Raw genomic sequence first — 20,108 nt, forward strand, 5'->3', positions numbered from 1 at the left:
GGTCTCAAATGTTATAGTTTTCATGATAAATAAACAAACGGTAGACTCCCACGCCAATGGATATGACCCAGCACCAGAAATAATATCAAAACACTTCAAAACAGCCTCCATTATTCGCAACGGTGGATAAAACCTTGAAAAATGATATATGAGCCCGCCAAATCAAGAGATGCCGATTACAATTATTACAAATGACTAGAGGTCCCCAGGTAATACTATCAGGGCATATCAAGCGATCTCTAACAAAGCAATAGTGACGCATAGTACAAATATGTTTTACTCACATAAGATTGCTGCGCCATTCCTATCGGATCCAATATTGAGGCACAGCACTGCTTTTTAATTTTAGTCTCTCCGCAAAGACTTGTTCAAGGAATCCGCGTTGAAATGAAGCGAACAAACGCTCAATGTTTTCCCCACGTGAGCTGGAACGTCTTTAAAAATAACTTCAACACGCATTCCTACTGCTGGAATCCGAAGGAAGGTTATGCAGGACTGTGTTCTTCCACAACCAGGCACTGCACAATATTTTGCGTCTTTAACGGCATGATGCTTACACTCGCTCTTCTGGTTCCGTGCAGCTTGTGTTCAGTACCGTCATGCGCGAACCAGTGGGCGGGCTCAGAAGTAGGCGTTGATATTCTTCTGTGGAGGCGGTGTTCAACCTAAATAGGTGCATTCCAGGACCTGCCGTTCACTGAGCCTCGTGTCAATAACAGTTGTTATTTCAGTAACAAGGGCGTTTTCAGGTCTGACACTTACAGGATGTTCGCTTGAATACGATTCCCTCTTATATAACAAAAGCTCGGGTTAAAATTGTGGTCCTAGTTCACTGCTCCTTTAAAATGCAATATAAAACCATAAAGTGTTATAACTTTCCCTTCTCTCTAATTTATATTTCAGACCGAAGATGTGTATTCATCTTACAACTACACCCCTCACGAAGACTTTGCCGAAGTTTTACTGCGGACGGGCAAACTGGCCGAAACCAACAGCGAGGGACAGAATCTTTTTCCTGCAACAGAGGGTATTGCTGTTATATAAACAAATCCATAAACTTTTCCGACTACTGCTCCTTAATCCCAAAAATATATTTCTTTGGTTCTTTTTTGTCTGATTTAATAGATTATCTAATATCTTACAGTTCTCACAAAAAACATACTCGAGGATTTATCCCTCTTGTTCTTTTAAATAAATTCACAAGGCACGAAAGTGTCTTGTATTTGTGGAACATGCTGACTGTTCTCATCAGTGTTCCAGTTCAGGGGCGTCATGCACCCATTTTTTGTAAGGGGGCACAGTGTGCACAACATACGGAAACCTGTCCTGTACGTACAAATACATACATTTAAAGCAATATTATAGAGAATATCTCTTAAGTGTATTCAAAACATCGTACAAATCATTGCGAGAATTAAATTACAACACTATCTGATTGAATCTTCTTCCCAGTAAAAAAAAAAGATGTACATTTTTAAGGTAAATGCATCAGTCTGGTGTATTTTGAGAAGAAATATCTTGTATACAATGTTGTGCTATAGTAGTAAAAGAGTCATTGTTTGAAGCAAAGTGGTTACCCTTTGTTAAACTGCCTTTAATACAGATTTATTATCGATTACAAAATTCCTTCTATTATGAAACAAAAATATATAATGCAATATAATACATAATATAATAATTTAAGTGCATCTATTTCTTAATATATGAAAAATTTCAATTCCTCATGTATTATTTAATATATTGTATATATTATTGTAACTTGTAGTACTGTAACGATTGTGGCCTAAGAATGTCATTGCTTTTGTTCATTTTTGTGTTTCTTTTTTTATTTTCCACACTATACGCTTTTTACTTCTTGTTCATTTTTTTCCTGGCAACATGTGATTCTGGTATAAGAAAATACAGTGGATTTAATTAGTTAAATGAAAGTAAGTGAAAGTGGGTGACAAATTGTTTGCCTAATGACGGCGCATACTAGCGTAGAACGAGACTGAAAGTCTTGTTTGGGGATGCGGGTGTTTCCGTGAGCCGAGCTCCCGACCGCGCGCAGACGCTGATTACATCATTAGCCAGCGCTGTTGCTTCTGTCGTCGGATTGATAAATGTTAAGCTCCTGTACGTGACCAAAACGGCGAAAATCTCCAAAGAGGACGAGGATGCAGCTCATAACTGATATAGTGTCTTCCTATAGAATCGTGCAACTGATTAATAGATGACTAACTCGTCATTTGGAAGGTACATGCAAAACTGACTGTTCAAAAATCTGAGTGGGCACATGCCCCCTCTGTTTGAATGGGCATGACGCCTCTGTCCCAGTTAGCCATCCGTTCAAAGTTCCGTCATCAATCGTCTTTCATCAGCCTCTTGTTAACTGCAGTGTCCTTGTTAGGAACGCTGTAATCTCACGGCCCTGGGGCAGCTCCTCAGGTACCGTCCTCTCCCTCTGCCTCGTCTCATCTCTCCCTGATGTATTGCCACTTGCTGGCTACATGTCCGGAAGAATAGCGTCATATTGATTAATTAATGTGTACTCACCGCAAGCAGACAGCAGTAAATAACGTGCACCCTCTCGATACAAGAGAGATAGCGGCTAGTCAAAATATCAAGGCCTCTTGCTTCAAGATGGATGAGCCGAATGGGAAAATCAATGCGGGATGATGGGAGGGGTCCGGGAACTTTGGTGGAAAAATGCTAATTGCGATTCTTCTTTTACCTTTTTCTTTCGTTTTATCCTCTCTTTTAATTCCAACGGTGTCACTGTCGTTCAGGTACGCGCAGTGAGCATAAAGTCACCTTCACCTGGGAGAACGTGAGATGAAAGGGAAGTGTTCGCGTCGGGCTGATAACGCTAAATTAATGACCTGTGCGTTGAAATGTGTGCTGACTTAGGAACAGTCTTGGAGCTTTGCTGTTGTTTCGATATTGCACAAGTGTCCTCTCTAATCTCTATGTGAAAGGCTTAAAGATTATTTATTTTGTATTTTTTCTCATTTAACTTTAGCCACTGATATAATTTTGTGTCTAGTCATAATATCCCTGACTCTCTCTCTCCCTTAAAGCATACTGGGCATTAAAATCAACTTAATGCTTTTTATCTCTCTCACATACTTTTATTGCACACAGTACAATAGAATACATTAGAACACAAGTTTTTTTTATAAATGACAGCCTCCATCTTTGATCAGCACCCCTTGTCACTACACAAAGCCACACCTCCCTAGATTTCAAGGGTTAAAATTTAAAAGGGATTTGGGGGAAAAATGTGTCATAAGAAGCCGTTACACAGCTGAGAATGGTAAAACACTTGCTATCGCTTTTGTCATTTCAGCACACGCAAGACTCCCTCCGCTTCAGCTGGTTTCGATTAGATTGTCTCGACAAGAACACAAAATCCGTTTGATACCGGCACGGGGCCGGAATAGCAAAAAAAAAAACACGTACTGTATTGCAGGTCTGCAGAAAATGGGAACTGATGGGCTGTCTGAAAAATTACACTCAGGTTACCTGTTAATTTTATTTGAGCGTCTGGCGGTGTGTACGTCTGCGGTGCAGTCTGCCTCTGTTTCTAAGAGTAGAATTTCTCTATGAAAGTTTAGATTTATCCGATAGGATGTTTGTGGTCCGATTGTAATTGAGCAGATTTAGCCACAAGCTATGTACAGTAAGGATTTTGTTCACGGCTAAAGTTCATAAACATATACAGCAGTCAAGTATGTCAATTACGGGCATTGGGAATGATTCTGGAGGATGTTGTAGTGTTGTGTTCAGTATAGAGTTATTACTGTATAGCTTACTCTTAGTAGTAATGCAAGATTAAGTAAAATTTGTTAAATTAGTTAGTTAATTTCTGCTTTTTGTCAATGGTGAACTCTCAGAAACTCATCTTGTTTTTACCTGTTTTACTACTGACTACATTAATGATGAAACGGAATGCTTTTTTTACTTCCATAAAATCTGTTCAGAAAGTTCCTTTTATACTATGGACAGTAACTATACTATAAAAATCATTCTAAATTTAAAAGAATAGCACGGTTCACACATTAAAACCCACGTCTCAATGAACATCATACAGGCGTCCGCCTGAAACTGTTTGGCTGTATGTTTTATCGTTCAGTAGCTGGTAAAAAAACGCTTAAAGTTATCCCAATGACATTGTTTCTTCGTATATTTATCATTGTACAGTTGTTGTGGTGTGAACTCTGCTATTCCTTTAAATTTATAATGATTGTTAAAACGTATAGTTATAGTTAGCTGTCGGTACTGAACATAGTGTGATCATCCCTTTATTAATAATATAACAATAACTATACTACACTCAAAAAAAGATTTGTTGGATTTGTACATAAATAAGTAGTGTCAAGTGGTTCCACGCAAATATTTTGAGTAGTTTCTACAATTAAAGGTGCAGTTTGTAAAAAAAAAACGCCGCTAGAGGTTTTTCAAAACGTCAACAAGGCTGTAGCTTGATGACGCTGTGAAGGAGCTTGGAGTGATGGGATCTGTTGTCTTCAACTCCACCGCTGATGGCCGCTGATGTTACAAACTGTACGTTTAACAATTTAGTTGTATGAACAAAAGAAATGTAAGTAAAGTTGACAAAACTTTTTTGAGTAAATCTAAACCATTCAGATTGTACCAGTAATTTTAAGTTAATTAAACTCAATATTTATCCTTGTCAATAGTACTTTTTGTTGTCATACATAAAATATATACAGACTTACTGCATGTAAGTCAAAGCGCAATGAGCAAATCAGATGAGAGGCATCTCTGTACTGGCATTAGCACAGTTAATGCTCATTGAATGATGCAATAGACATCATGGGCGTGCTTTAACCTTTCACAGCCTAAGCACATGTACCTCTCTTCTAAACCATGGTAACCCTAAAACTCAAAAATACAACAAACTCTTTAAAACCTCAAAGATAAGTGAACATTAAGCACAAACAAGTCTTTATCTTTATTGAAAAACACTTACAATAACACTATATTTCAAAATTTACTGCCTAAATGCATTCTTACACAAAGCATGCTGGGAACTGAAAATCCCCCTCAACGTCCAATATTGTAGGGTTTTGCGTTTTACTCAACAATGTTAAGTTGACCAGTCAAACATTTGTTAAGTAAAGGCGACAGTACTACATTTTTGGTATAAATAACATAGTTAACTTACGTTAATGTAGTTACTTGCATTCTTTATGTACTGTGAACAAGGATGGGTTTAGTAAAACTAACAACAGCGATAGTTAATTTTTTTGTCTACACCAAAGTACAACAGAGTTTACACTTTGTAGTTTCACATTTTAAATTTAATTAATTTTCATTGGGTGTTAATATTGTATCGTGCATCAGCTTTAAAAATATAATCTGATATTGATCTGGATGGTTTCAGCGACAACAACATGAAAAAACGTTATGCCCCAAACTTAACTACCGGTAAACCTCCGTAAATAATCAATAACTGTTGAGTAGTTTTAATTTAATAAAGTTAATACTGTATACAATACAATATAATATTAATATAAATGTATATTAGTAATATAAATTAAATATTAAATAAATTGTATATTACTAGCCAGACCGATAACCAAACACAGACCGAGAGCAAGTACTGAACATAAAAATTCGTTCAAAACCATCTCCTTACCTTACCCTGATTTGTAACTGTAAGCTTTTAATAATGATTGAGCTGTCGGGTACAATTTCACAGAAAACGTTGGTTTGATGTCACGTGCTTCAATCAGCGTATAGGGAAGTGAAATAAATGCTTGTCATTTTATTGCATCGTACCCCGGTAAGAACATACGCGATGTAAAGCGAAGTCTGTCGCATTTGAAGGTAGTTTTGGTGATTGGTTGAAGTTTGAGAATGTTCTGATGTGGTATCTGAATCACACTCTGTATTTCTGTCACACTCACATTTTAAGTTTAAGCAGTGACATTGAGATCTGTACTGGTCCATTTTCCTCACCTACCTATCCAGCTCTCTCTCTCTCTCTCTCTCTCTTTCTCTCTCTGGCCCTTCATGTTAGAGTTCAGCAAGGATGTGCTTCTCTGCAGTAATAACTCTGAAATATTCATCCGTCTTTTTTCTCTCCATCTCCGCTGTCATTTCACAGTGCTTCTTCAGCTGGCCAGTGATGCCTTTCCCAAAGATATGACACTTGCCCTGGCCTATTTACTGGCTTTACCTCAGGTGAGTCTGACTGCTCTATTTGCAGAGCTCTGTGTGTGTGTGAGGGCATCCTTATGCACTTGTGCTTCCCATTATGGTTTTCTTTTACCTATTTCTCTCTGTCTCCACAGTATTGAAAGATACATTTAACACTGACTAAAAACCTAATATAATATCTGTTTGCTAGTCCAGGTTCAGTGCCACGGTACAAGCTTCCATTTGTAGTTTTGTTACGTTAACCTGATCCAGATTGGTTCCTACCATAATGAAATCATCTGAAAATGATCTTGATGGGCTTGCAATTGATAGGATGTCCCACGCGATGCCTCTCAGTTCATTATCAAGGGAAGTCGGGTCGAAATTGATGTGGCTACTATCGTCCGTCCTCCTAATAAGTTAGTCTCGATTGTCCTCACGGGTCGAGTTTATGAGACATTCAGTCACTCAAAGCACTCATCCGGCTCATGAGGGACATTAGCCGCGAGTTTCAAACGTCCTTGTGTCCCGTTTCTTTTTTGTCATTGTATGGCTAATGTGCCATTCGTGCATGCAGAGATTTTGTCCCTGGAGTGGCCAGATGTCCTGATGTTATTGGCCGTAGCTACTGAAAATCTGATCACAAGTGTGCCGTATTGCTAATGACAATAAAATAGCATTCTTTTTTGGCAAAGAATCAGTGTATAAATATATACATTGCAACAGTGTACAGCACATCATCAACACGATGAATAACATATCGCTGGACATGGCCAAAGTTTATAGTTATGCATGTCGCCATAAATGTCCAATTGTCATGAAAATAAATGACTTTGAGTTGCCTTTGTTGTTGCCAATCACTTTCTGTGTAAATGTGAAATCCATGAAATCTCACATGACTTTTGTTTTTCTGTTTCAGGTGTTGGATGCTAACGCTTGTTTTGAGAAGCAGCCCCCCTCAGCCCCGTCTCTCCAGTTAGCGGCGTATTACTACTCTCTTCAGATCTACTCCCGCCTCGCACCCTGCTTTAAAGACAAGTGCAGCCCACTTTACCGGGTAAGAAAACACAGCGTGAGTCAGTTTAGACCTTGTGGTTGATGTTTAAACTACAACAAACGATCTCCATTCAAAAATAGCTGTGGATATCAACAGTATGCAATATTTCGTTATTGCAGTTTTCGAGGGATTGTAAAAGAATGAAACGGACTTTGAGATAAATTGAAATGCCAACTGTTTTCTCCGTGTTTTATGAGAATTACAAATTTCGGTGTCACTGTCCATTCTGCAGTCCTTCATATTTATCTTGCTTTTTTGCAACTTTGCAAACACTTACACGAGTTTCATTAGCGACACAATAAAAGTTCTCACCTTGAAAAGGGCCGATAAAAAGTTATCGCAGCCTTTTCACTCCCGTGTTCTACCCCCGTCTCTTTCGCACCGCTCCTGCGGCGTTATTCCATTCCCCTTTTCTTGTAATATTTCAGGTTTATCTGCATTACACATGACAGAGCTTCACCGCTTGCCTGCGAATTTTGCATCTTCTCTCCGAGCGCCTCATTTTTCCCGCCCTCTCTGCCTCTGTTCCATTATCATAATTCCATCTTTCATTTTCACCCTCCGTTGCACCGCAGCATCTCTTTCTGCAGTTCCTCTCGCACGTCTCTCTATCGCTCGCTCTCTCTTATAATGATGCATGCTCCTCTCGGTTCACTTTGAGAGCCGATGGTTAACGAGGTGGAAGGTCCCTTACAGGGTTACTGCCTCTTGTCTCTTCACCTCACGCCGAGTTCATCCTGACCACCGTCCCCACAAAAAGTATTTGCCCCCTTCCTGATTTTTTGTTTTTTTTTGCATATTTGTCATGCTTAAATGATCCAGATCATCAAACAAATTTTAATATTACACAAAGAAAACCAGAGTAAACACAAAATACAGTTTTTATATGATGGTTTTATTTATTAATGGAAAAAACAATCCAAACATTTCTGACCCTATGTGAACAAGTAATGCCCCCCTTGGTAAATTATGAATTAACTGTGATGAATTGAATAACCAAGTTAAATTTCAGTAGCCACACTCAAGACCTTGAGGAAAAAAGTTCTCATAAAAGGTTAAGCATCATTTGTTTGCATATTCTCTGTTTACATCCAATACATTTATATTTAGACATTGTAATTTATTGTGTATGTATACAGTAGTGGACAAAATTCATGTCCGAAGGGCATTGCAAATATAAGATTTGCTTTTAATGACCCCTCAGGTTAGATTAAACCATAAAAATATGAGACGTATGATACAAAATGGAAAAAACATAACTTGGTTAAGGTATTTATTTGAAACAAATATTGTCAAAAAAGACAAACTACAGTACGGTATATCAACGAATATGGATTTTATTTAATTAATGCTGTCAAACCGATTAATTGATTACAAAATGAATGTTTGTTTGTGTGTGTGTGTGTGTGTGTGTGTGTGTGTGTGTGTGTGTGTGTGTGGCTTGTATATTTGTATGTATATAGCAATATTTACATAAATATATATTAATTTATATTTAGATAGAATTAAATATAATTTACATTATTTAAAAAAAATATATACACTACTCATATTTTTTAAATATATATATGTATATATACTGTATATGCATACAAAAATATACAAACCACACACATGTATATTATATAAACTCAAACTTTTATTTTGGAATTTTGTTTTAATTTGACAGCACTAATTGTAATACCGTATATAAAATTTTTATAGTAAAACAAGTTTACAGGAAATAAAGTGAGACTATAGTTGATTTAATCATTTAATATTTTGTTTTTAATATTATTATGTTTTAACATAATAATTTATGTTTGATGACAGTCATTCTCCTGGGTCTTCCCTCAATAAGCTTTGCACATGTGTTGTTATTTTTCCCCCAAGCCTCCTTAAATTGAGTTCACACTGTAAGCACGACTTTGCAACACACAAACAAAATGTATTATACATCTTTAATCATTTATTTGAATAAAAAGCACTGACAACTATTTTCTGAAGTTCTATATATTTAAAGAAAGAAAGAAGCTGATTAATCAGGCCAATGTTTAGTGAAGAGTTTTGCTGATGCGACTTTGGCAGTTTAAAGATATTTTGTTTTAATGAACTAGATCAGATCTGCGAGCTAATTCTGTGAACAGAAGTCATTAAACTTGTTTCTCTTGTGAGCGTCTGTGTTTGTTCCAGTACCGAGAGACAGAACGTTCACAGTTCTTATGTCTGAGAGCTGTCACTTAGTTATCAGCTCTCTGCTTAGCCACAGGCGGAGCAGTTTGAAAGACCGAAAAAAAAAAAGAAACGCAAGGAAATGTTCTTGTAATTATATTGCAGTGTGAAGAGTGTGAAGAATGTAAAGCAGTACTGCGACTTTGTAGCGCCTTCGCAAAAATCACAGAAACAGAAACTCACGTCCCAGTTTCCAGAAAGATCAAATGTGGCAAAAGTGACGTTTATTTTAAATCCAGTCTTTCATCATAGGAAACATTTGTTGTGTTTCAAATCAGGTACATTGAAAATAATTTGTTGTGTTTAAAAAAACTAATGTCTACCATTTTCAAAGAACGCTCCTTTCGCCGAACGAACACAAAATACCAGCTTTTATTTTTATTTTTTCAGTTGATGTGCTTTTAGCAATGTTCCGATTTTGACTTGACAGGAAATACAATAATGAAAGCCCTTCAAGTTAACAACTTGTTCTTGGAACATTTCCTTTTTTTAATACCTTTCACATCCATTTCCTCGCTGAAACTTTGAATGGCCGGGTCCACAAAGACCAATAGAAAGGTCATGGAAGGGAATGATTGTTTTATTGATGGTTTGAAGGTTACAGTACACCGGCCACATGCTGCTCACAGGTGCACTCACAGTGCTTTTTCAAGGAACCCCTGAGGTAAAAAACGGCCAGTGTTTACTGTACACCACATAGTCATTCACCGGTCCACACAAACGCACTTCTCTTAATGGCTTGTAATGTACCTTTATGTTGCTTTGGTTAAATGTTTGGAAAAATCCATTACCTCCGATAAAAAGAAAATGAATATTGCGTCCCTTTCTTCTGTGTTTGTGTGTACTCTGTTTGCTGACATTTTGCTTTAGGTTGGATAATATTTGGACGAGCTGTGAAGCGAGCTTCAAACACCCCCATTATTTGTACCTCTTTAAATTCTGATCTTTTTATCCATCCGTCTCTTCATTTGCTTATTTCTCTCCTTTCTCTCTTCAGTTCATAACTCATCTCTTTCACGGTAATCCATTTATCCTTATTTCTCTTCATTTAAACCCTCTCTCAGTGTCATAACGCATAATCTTTCTGTGAAGACATCTCTCTCTCTCGCCTGTCGTCCCTCTCTCCGGCTTTATTCTGTGCCGATCCCCCTCAGACATTACACTATCGCACGCGGCATATGTACGTGTTGTTATTGAAAGTAAGTAGGTCTGTAAGAACATGTAGCTAGGCCCGTGGATGAATTCCGCCCCATCTTAAACAGCACGCCGCCTTTGCATTGCAAATTAAGCTCAACAAGATGTTTCTTTCAAATCTAAGTGCATAATTATGTTTTTGGTGTGGGAATGAGACCATGATCCTGTTGTACTGTGACGCCCGACAAACAGCGAGCAAGTGTTTCCCCTACAACCAGCGCCGGTTTTTATTCTGTTGATATGGAAATTATTGCAAACGTGTTGCAAGGTCTGAACATCCTTTAACATCCCTCCTTTTACCAGACAATGTTTTAACCACAAGGCTGTTCGCTTGTGGAAAATAACTGACAGCACTCCAACGTGTTGATTATAAAAAGACATGACAGCTAAAAGACTGTCTTCCACCTACAAAGATGTTGTTGCTTTTATAGGTACATTAATAACTATTGATGTATTTGTACCGCGTACAGTGTCTGTCATACACAAAGTGAGCTTGTAATTTAATATTGCATTCTGCGTTACAGCGAGGATGCGGTGATTAGTCATCCGCCTTTTATTTGATGTTGATAGATGTTCCTTTTAACAAACCGTGCGTGCGTTTGTTGTTTTCTTTCCGTGCATTAGTGATCCGTGGGCGATTCTTCAATCCTTTTAAACAGATTTCTTGTATTGTAGTTAACCCTCCACTCTCCATTGGCTGCGGCGATGCCGGAGCAGGTTTTTGGCTGTATGCTCTGCACGTTGCATTATAGGGGTGGAAGCAAAATGCTGTTTTGCATAATTGTCGTGCTGACAGCGAACAAACCGCTGGGTGCACAGATTGAGAATTGCACCCAACCATTCATGATAGCCTACAGAAAATACACACACATGTGAAGGAGGCATTCAACCCACCCACGCAGCATTTACATAGGTGTTTGCGAGCACAATACTGACAGTTTTCAGATGACAGTTTTGATTCGCAATTTCACAAAGTGTTCATTTTTGAGTCTGAATTCGGAAAGATGCGTTAACCGTGCCGCAGGGTGGCCACCTTTGCACTCTTGACCGCACACCTGCGGAATAAAACGCACAAAGGGACGTGCATACTCAGAAAATGCGATAAGCCTGTAATTTATCGGCCTGACTGCATGTAAATATGCGGCGAGCCTTGTGCATTAACCTGCTGAAAAAGGTCTTTTAACATCATTAGCGTTAATTACCATCCAAAACCCGTCTGAATCCCCGAGCGTCTCATCCGCAGCTTTAGTTATCGCAGCTGTGTGCATGTGAAGCCGAGGGCAGGTGCGAACAGCTATAGGGGTCTGGAGAGAGTGACGGATTGATGGAAATTGACAGAGGGTGAGTCTTGCTTGAGGTTGGACTGTCACTCGCTAAAGATAAAGTAGGGGAGAGAGACAAAGAGAATAGCTGGATGAAGATGTTTCATCATGATAGAGCTTGTCTTAGAGGTGGTGTTCAAACCCACACCACATCCATCCATCATGTCTCATGTCTCCTCTGCACACATTTCAGAGATGCAGCTTGTGTCCTTTTATCGCCCCACTGTTTTTCTATCTCTCTCCCATCCTTCTGCTCCACTCCGTGCTTTATCTTCCTTAACACGCCTCTCCGTTGCCATGCTTCATTTCATTTAATGCTTTTATTTTCTTGTGCCTTGATTTTGAATTCATTCAAAAATGAAAATTTGTCATTTACTCCAAGTGAATGCGGCTGACAAGCTCCAAAATGAGAGAAAACGTTATAAAAGTGTCATAAAAGTAGTCTAGATGACTTGTATGCTATAATTCAAGTTTTCTGAACTCTGAGCTGTTTGAAATGTACGTTTGGTGACAGGTTTTTCATTTTTGAGAACTCATTTTTTGCTGGCCACTTTGTCAGAAATGTAAGTTTTGTGACAGGATTTTCATTTTTGTATGAACTATTCCTTTAACTCTTACTCATTTTTAACTTTTTTTTTTTTCTTGTCGCATTTTCAGAAGATGTACCTCCTAATGGTCAAAGTTCAGCAATACACAATCCCACACAGCCTTCCATTATCATAATCTGTTACCACACTCATGACATGCCGTTGTAATTTCCATATAGATTAGTGTATAATCATTTCATATTCTCTTCCTTTGTCAAGGCTCTTAACCCGTTCTTTTGCTGGGAACCGAATTGCTCTGAATTCATATTTTTTTTATAAGTTTAGCATAATGATTTCAACGTGAAGTTTGGCTATACCGAGATCAGAGACAATGCAGTTTGGTCCTAAGATTCTGTGTTTTAAAATCGAATTTAAATCTGCAAAAAATAATATTGCATGCTAGATTATTGCTGTTGTCTTATTGTACATGTTTTTAAAATGATTACTTCAGTGATATCTTGTTTCCATGCAGGCCGATCCCAGAGAGCTGATTCGTCTTGTGACCAAACATGTGACCGACCATGCTGGAAGTGATTGGGTGAATGAGGAACTGGAGGCTTTGATTGGTCAGTTGCGACTTTACAGTGAGAGATTGACAGACTTCACTCAAGCTCAGGTGCTTCAGGGTCTTGGCCGTGGGGTCGATGTCCAGAGATTTAGCAATGACAACCAGTATAAGAAAGAGACCATTCTTGGCCTGGCTGAGTAAGTACTGAGTACTGGTACAAATTCAGTTTTATTTTTTAGTGTAGGAATTTTGCCGATTTTTATCGAGTCAAAGCAATGTGGATATGAAGGGGAGATGAAATCTGCAAAATGATGCAAGATGGATTCAAAGTTTTCAAACCCACACACTACTTTTCAGGCTTTTACTATCTCTGACCGATACTAATCTTTAATAACTTTCCTTCTCTCCAGAATACGGGGTAAAATGTTTAAGAGTTCTTCATAATGTTTTATTGTCTGTCGTTTTCGAACGTTCATTATTTTCGAGGTTCAATTCGCGGTCACATTATACTTGTAATGTCTGTACTGTTCTGGGATGTGGTTCTTATCAGCTGAATTAAACAGCGCTGTGTATTTCCACACTGGAAATTAGTGGATGGGCAAATCGGTGATTAAAACAGCGTATTAATTTATCTCTGATTTAATAAATCTTTTTCCCCACACAGATATCTTTAGAGTCTGCCTTCTGTGTGAGTTTTTTATATCTGCACAAGGGCGACAGGAAAGTTGGTCTGCATATGCAGTTTAGAGGGAGAATTAGTTCTGATTCATCATTCGTGGAACGCTTTTTCATCACTTGTGTTTTCTTATCATGGTTGTGTCATGTTACTTTGCCCTTGGAAGAATGTGTCCGAAGTTGAGAGAAAAGAGACCGGTCCATTCCACCTTTTAATCTTTAGTCATGTTTCAGGATTGACCCTTTGATCAAAGCCAGACCTCTGGCTTTAAGGACAATGAGACATAGTTTTTAAGGGTAAGACTCACATGATTGGGGTGACTGAGGTCCCGGAAGATTTAAAGATTGACTTGGAGTACTTACTGTTGAGGCTATAGAGGATAAATGAAGTATTACCGATTTGAAAGACCACCCAGAAAAAGGATTAAATCATTTTTTAGAACAACACTACTCTAGAATTTTACTAAAGTGTTACACCTGGCCTATAAAATGACAGTTCACTCAAGAATGACAATTCGGTCGTCATAGTCACTCTCTTGTCATTTCAAACCTGTATGACTTTCTTTCTTCTGCAGAACACAAAAGAAGATATTTTGAAGAATGGTGGTACCCGAACAACAGCGGTACCTATTCACTTCTATTGTACAGACACAAAATCAATGGAAATCAATGGCTACCGCCGCTGTTTGGTTACCAACATTCTTCACAATATCTTTATAAAGCCCAGAGGGTGAGTAAATGATGACAAAATTTTCATTTTGGGTGAACTGATCCTTTAAAAGCTGCGAATTTTGCCTAGAATCGAGACATAGAATTTGACTAAGCAAAAATGCTGAATTTGAGTCTTGCACTGTGAATGTTAGATTTTTTTTTCACAATACAACCAACATTTTTGTGATTTTTGGGGTGCTAGAGGCATAAACACATTCATAGTTTTTACAATTTCTCTCCCCCGCTGTCCAGGACATTGGATGAAAGTGTGTATGGAATCTCTTGCTCTTTGGCTCAGCGGTACAGCATTCCTCTTTGGGAAGTGCACATGACCCACCTTGAGTTTCTCTTTACTGATAGCGGGTAAGTCACACAAACACACCAGTTCTCACACTGAAGATTCCTTTGCTCACTCTTCACCTTCAGAAAAATGATTTGAGGCTTCCACATGTAATTTTATCATCTCAGTGTGATAAACACAGCAGGTCATAATCCTGTAAGCACAGCGAACAAAGACTGCACGGATCGATCACAGATCGGTCTGTTTGATTTGCCGGACTTACAGCCTAGTAGAAAAGCAATCTCTCTGTTTTAAAATACTTGCCTTTTATGGGGTTTTGATAATCCACAAACAACCCGCCACCCCATCTGATCCTCACTACGTGGTAAATTTGTCACTGAATCATTGTTCAAAGCTTGGTCTAATCAACTCGCTCTCCATCTCCCACTGGATTTAATCACCCTGAATCTCTCTCTCTCTTTTTCTCCCTCTTACACTCCACACAAGCATGCACTCGTTTGACTTGGCTTATTTAGCACAGATTGCTTTGGTAAAACTGATTTAGTGAAAATGTGATTTTTCCTTTTCAAATCTGATGCAAATGTGATTTTTCCCACTGAGGATCCTTCCGTGCTCATTAGCATCCCCAAGGCTTTTTTATGTAGTTATTTCGGCTTTTTTATTTTAGCTCTCTGTAGAACATGAAGTATCTAAACCCACCTTCAAAGATGTTATCAAAAGAGAAACAGGCACCAACTCGAGTTTGAGCAACTTTGGCAATTACTCAACAGTTTTGTTGTGTTGCAGTTTGCTAATTTGTCAGATTTATGACGACTTGTAAACACAAATATTTTGCATCGTTTATGTTATTTACTCAGTTTACGAGAGTTGCATAAGAAGATGTGCCTGTAGACGGTTTCAAAGCAACTACATAAACAAATGTTACTGTGCATGCACGCTTTTGTGGCCCGAACTTCCCTCAACTCAACTCAACTCAACTTTATTTATATAGCGCTTTTTACAATTTTCATTGTTACAAAGCAGCTGTACATGAGACATATTGACTGTAAGCAAAACAATTAAAGTTATACCTGTAAAAACAAGAAAAAGGTGAAAACACAGAAGACAGACATACCCCACATACAAAACACTCCACACACACAATATGCACACGTACTAACACACATAGACACACACACGGACGTGCAGACAGACTGACGCGCACGCACACACAGACAAGCACACACAGACATGCACGCACGCACAGTGAAAGCACACATTTAAGATAAAGGAGAGAGAAACACAGGTCAAATATTAAACAGACTATAAATTCCTATATGCAATATTAATTAAGTAAAACTTTAAAATTCTAATTCTTGGCCAGGCAAATAGTGCAAAACAGCATGCAAATGGTGGCGAGGAACCCAAAACTCCAATGGAGAAAAAAAACCTCAGGCGAACCCAGGCCCAACCAGGGGATTCCAGTTCCCCTCTGGCAAAAGCTGCTGCCTCTGCACAAGCTTGACAGTGCTTGCACAACAAGGCTAAATAAAAATAAATAAACTTACTAATAAGGTAAATTATAGATGAATTATCATTAATAATCTAATAGCATTTGAAAATTTGTAGTGAGGGCGTGTCATGTCGCCGCGTCTTTCTTTATCCAGCTCTATCATCTCAGCTCTTGTCAGGTCGCCGCTTCCCATTCTCCGCTCTACCATCAGATCTGGACATGAACGGCATCCTGCTCGCTGTGGTAACCTTGGAACAATGAGACAAGACTGGCTGAGAGTAGAGTACTGTTCTGCACTCTTTGATGCAACAAGTTCATCAGTTGTTGTTGGAAATGTTCCTGGTTCCGGTTGATCTAACTAATGCAGCCTAAACCCTCAGAGGATTTATATTATGGAAGTGTAGTGTATGCAAGATTAAAAAGATCTTTAGTCTAGATTTAAACTGACAGAGTGTGTCTGCCTCCCGGACAGTGCAGGGAAGACTATTCCAAAGTTTAGGCGCTAGATAGGAAAAGGATCTACCACCTGCACTTGATTTTGAAATTCTAGGTATTACCAACTGACAGGACGCCTGAGAGCGTAATGCACGTGAAGGACTGTAATACAAGAGGAGTTCACTCAAGTACTGAGGAGCTAAACCATGTAGGGCTTTATAGGTAATAAGCAAGATTTTAAAGTAAACACAATGCTTTCTAGGTAACCAGTGCAAGGTTGACAGAACCGGGCTAATATGTTCATACTTTTTTGTACGTGTAAGAACTCTAGTTGCCGCATTTTGGACCAGTTGGAGTTTTTGTAATAAGCCTGCAGGGCAACCACCTAACAGTGCATTACAGTTATCTAGTCTTGATGGCATGAATGCATGAATACTGAATATTTCCAGTACACATCCGCAAAGAATAGAGTCCATGCAGATTATTTCTGATAACAAGCAAAGGAAATAACAAGTAAGTTACATTAGCTAACAAGTTAAAAGTAGAAGAACCGTTACTTGGCTAAACTTACATGTGACAAAGTTACATGACCCATTCAACAAATTGTTTTTTATTTTTAATAAAATGAATAAAAAAAACCCAACAAATTATTTATTCAATACAATTATTACACAATATAAATTAATATAAAATAAATAAAATATAAATAGTTATATTATTCGCCACTAGCCAGACCGATAAATAAACACAGACCGAAAGTTAACTTCGTGCCAGACACAGGCGTCTGAAGAAACCGTCTATATAATACATTTTTAAAAGCATAGATTGGACCGGTTCTGTGTTTTCCTTTTGGTTTGTTTAGTTTATTATGCATCGAGGCATTCTGTAAATTGATTAGATTTAAATTTGACTATTTTTTATTACGAGCAGTAATTCGCCCTATTAAACATCTGGCCGGTTTTGGGGCAGATTTATTGGTAAAGCATAGACTGGTGAAATTGGACTCTTGTGTCACTTTAGAGCACGTGTAGCGTCTGAAATTAGTATGATCAAGAATAACTTTAATTGGGCTGCATGGAAGTATTTGCTCATTTTGGCATGATTGCAATTTCCAGTAGTGATATAACTCAATTAGGCTTTGCCTCAGCTTTAATTTATTCCAATTCCATTCCAGTTCAATCAATCCGTTCCATTCTGCTCCAGTTTATCAAAATGTGCTTTATTGACTTGATAGAAAGTATGGACTATAGAAGCATTTCCAAAGACATTTACATTTATGCATTTGGCAGACGCTTTTATCCAAAGCGACTTACAGTGCATTATAATATAAAAAAAGTTTCTGAGTATGTGCAATCCCTGGGATTGAACCCATGACCTTGACCTTGCTAGTGCCGTGCTCTAACCACTGAGCTACAGGAAAGCCAGCAAAAGACAAAAAGCATGAAAAACAGAAGGCATTTGTGACATGTAGCATGGTGCTATTGATATGATTTGTAATAGAATTTTTACAAAGTCACAACAGATGGATTTGGAAGTACAGCTCTGTCTCTATATCTCCGTGGCTACAGTGCAAGCACAACTCTCTGTCTCTCTCTTTGGCTCTCCCTTTGTCTCTTTGTCTTTCTTTCTCTCTGGGCAACCGGCTTGGCCTATATCTGCCAGGCCAGGCTGTGATTGCTCAGCCTGTAGCGCATCAGTGTTTATTTTAACTGTGGTCAGGTATTCCGCTGTCATATCTGTTCTGTTCAGGTCTAAATAACATTGTAGGTCATTTGGTTTTTGCTTTGTTTCAGTTTCCGTGCATGGATGATTCGATTAGGGCTGATAGTTGTATCAGTCATATTAGTCATACTTGCCTGTTTTTGTAGCCTCGGAACCAGCCGAATGAAGAATTCATCATTTCATGGGTTTAAGGGAATGAAAATGACTAATTCTAATCTTGTTAGCTGAAATGGATACTTATATGAAAAACTCTGTATGCAAGGCTTCAGTCAAGTTTTTGTCCCATTTTCAAATTCATGTTTTAGGTATCCCTTCTTTATAACAATGACATGTGACACTGGACCACAAAACCAGTAATAAGTAGCACAGGTATATTTGTAGCAAAAGCCAACAATACATTGTATGGTTCAATCATTTATTGATTTTTCTTTTATGTCAAAAATCATTAGGATGTTATGGAAAGATCATGTTCCATGAAGATATATTATAAATCTCCTACCGGAAATATAGTGGATGTAGCAAGATCGCAAACAAAAATGGCCGTAAACACACCTAAAAACTTCGCTCGCTACTTCCCACTCTTTGGAAATTACCCACTAAAGTTTGGTATCTATGTAAAACTTAGAATTGCCGCTTTTGGGTTCATCTACTCTCCACAGCGTCATTACAGCCAATAGAGAGCGTTAAAACAAACCTATTTCTTCTCTGCAACGGCCTGCTACAGCGCCTCTGATGGACAACTTTAAAGATGATTTTCTGCGCCATCAGATTCTACATTTTCAAATATTTGTATAAATAAGTGTGTGTAAATATCCTAACAAATCATACATCAATGGAAAGCTGGTTTATTCAGCTTTCAGATGATGTATAAATCTCAATTTGAAAAAATTGACCCTTATGACTGGTTTTGTGGTCCAGGTTATATAATCTAAATATGGAATATTTTGAGCCATGTTTTACTTGCTCCAAATTGTATACATTTTGTAATGCCACAGAAGGCCCTTCTTGCTTTCTCGTGCATTTTATTCATGGTCAAGCTGAGGTTTGCACCGATTTCAACTCTAGATATGTAAAGTGTGTAGCATGTTCAATTTTGATCATGCCAAGGGTGAAATTGGATCTCCTTCCATAACATCCCTAAAATTCAGAATTTTCTTATCTCTTATCAGAGTTAATAGTCACAACCCAGGCCGTTTTGCAAAAGATTTGACTGTAGGTTCTGCTTTTCTGTTGGAAATGGAAGAAAATGAAACTATTGTTGAGTCATACAATGCATTTAACTTTTAGTTTCGAACAGGCGGAGATATACAACTATGTATATCGAGCGACTCTGTCATTTGGAAACTAAAAAGTAATTTGGCTCCTCAAATGGTTTCTACCAGGAGCCAATGGCTCCCCAGTCATTGTTCTAGTCTGGAGCCCTGCCTGTGCCTCTCCGTCTCTCTCTCTCAAACACACACACACCCTCTGTTCATGGGTTTGTAATTGCGGCAGCGTGCAGGATTAATGGCTGCTGTGTTTAGTGAAGTATTGATCCTGTTAAAAGCAGTTATTCTGTGTTAATAAGCAGACTGCAGTCAGTGGCTCCCCTTTCCTTCTCCTTATCTCTCCCCTGCCGCGTTTCCTTCCTGTACTTTATTTCTTACCTGTTTTGTCTCTGTCATATCTCTCTTTTCCTTTCTTGTTCTTCCCTGTTGTTATTTTCTACCCTGTTCTGTGTCTCTCCCCATTTCTCTTTCTGGCCTG

General features: G+C 38.3%; 1 protein-coding gene across 1 annotated transcript in view; it reads left to right on the forward strand.

The window, feature by feature from the left end:
* Positions 1–20,108, forward strand: part of nbas (NBAS subunit of NRZ tethering complex) — a 147,322-nt gene that overhangs the window by 73,113 nt on the left and 54,101 nt on the right. The window contains 5 exon segments of the mRNA XM_057352377.1: positions 904–1,027; positions 6,116–6,192; positions 7,067–7,204; positions 12,991–13,223; positions 14,665–14,775. Coding sequence (XP_057208360.1) covers positions 904–1,027; positions 6,116–6,192; positions 7,067–7,204; positions 12,991–13,223; positions 14,665–14,775 — 683 coding nt within the window.

Source organism: Triplophysa rosa, linkage group LG15 (genome assembly GCF_024868665.1).
Source record: "Triplophysa rosa linkage group LG15, Trosa_1v2, whole genome shotgun sequence".
Lineage (NCBI taxonomy): Eukaryota > Metazoa > Chordata > Actinopteri > Cypriniformes > Nemacheilidae > Triplophysa > Triplophysa rosa.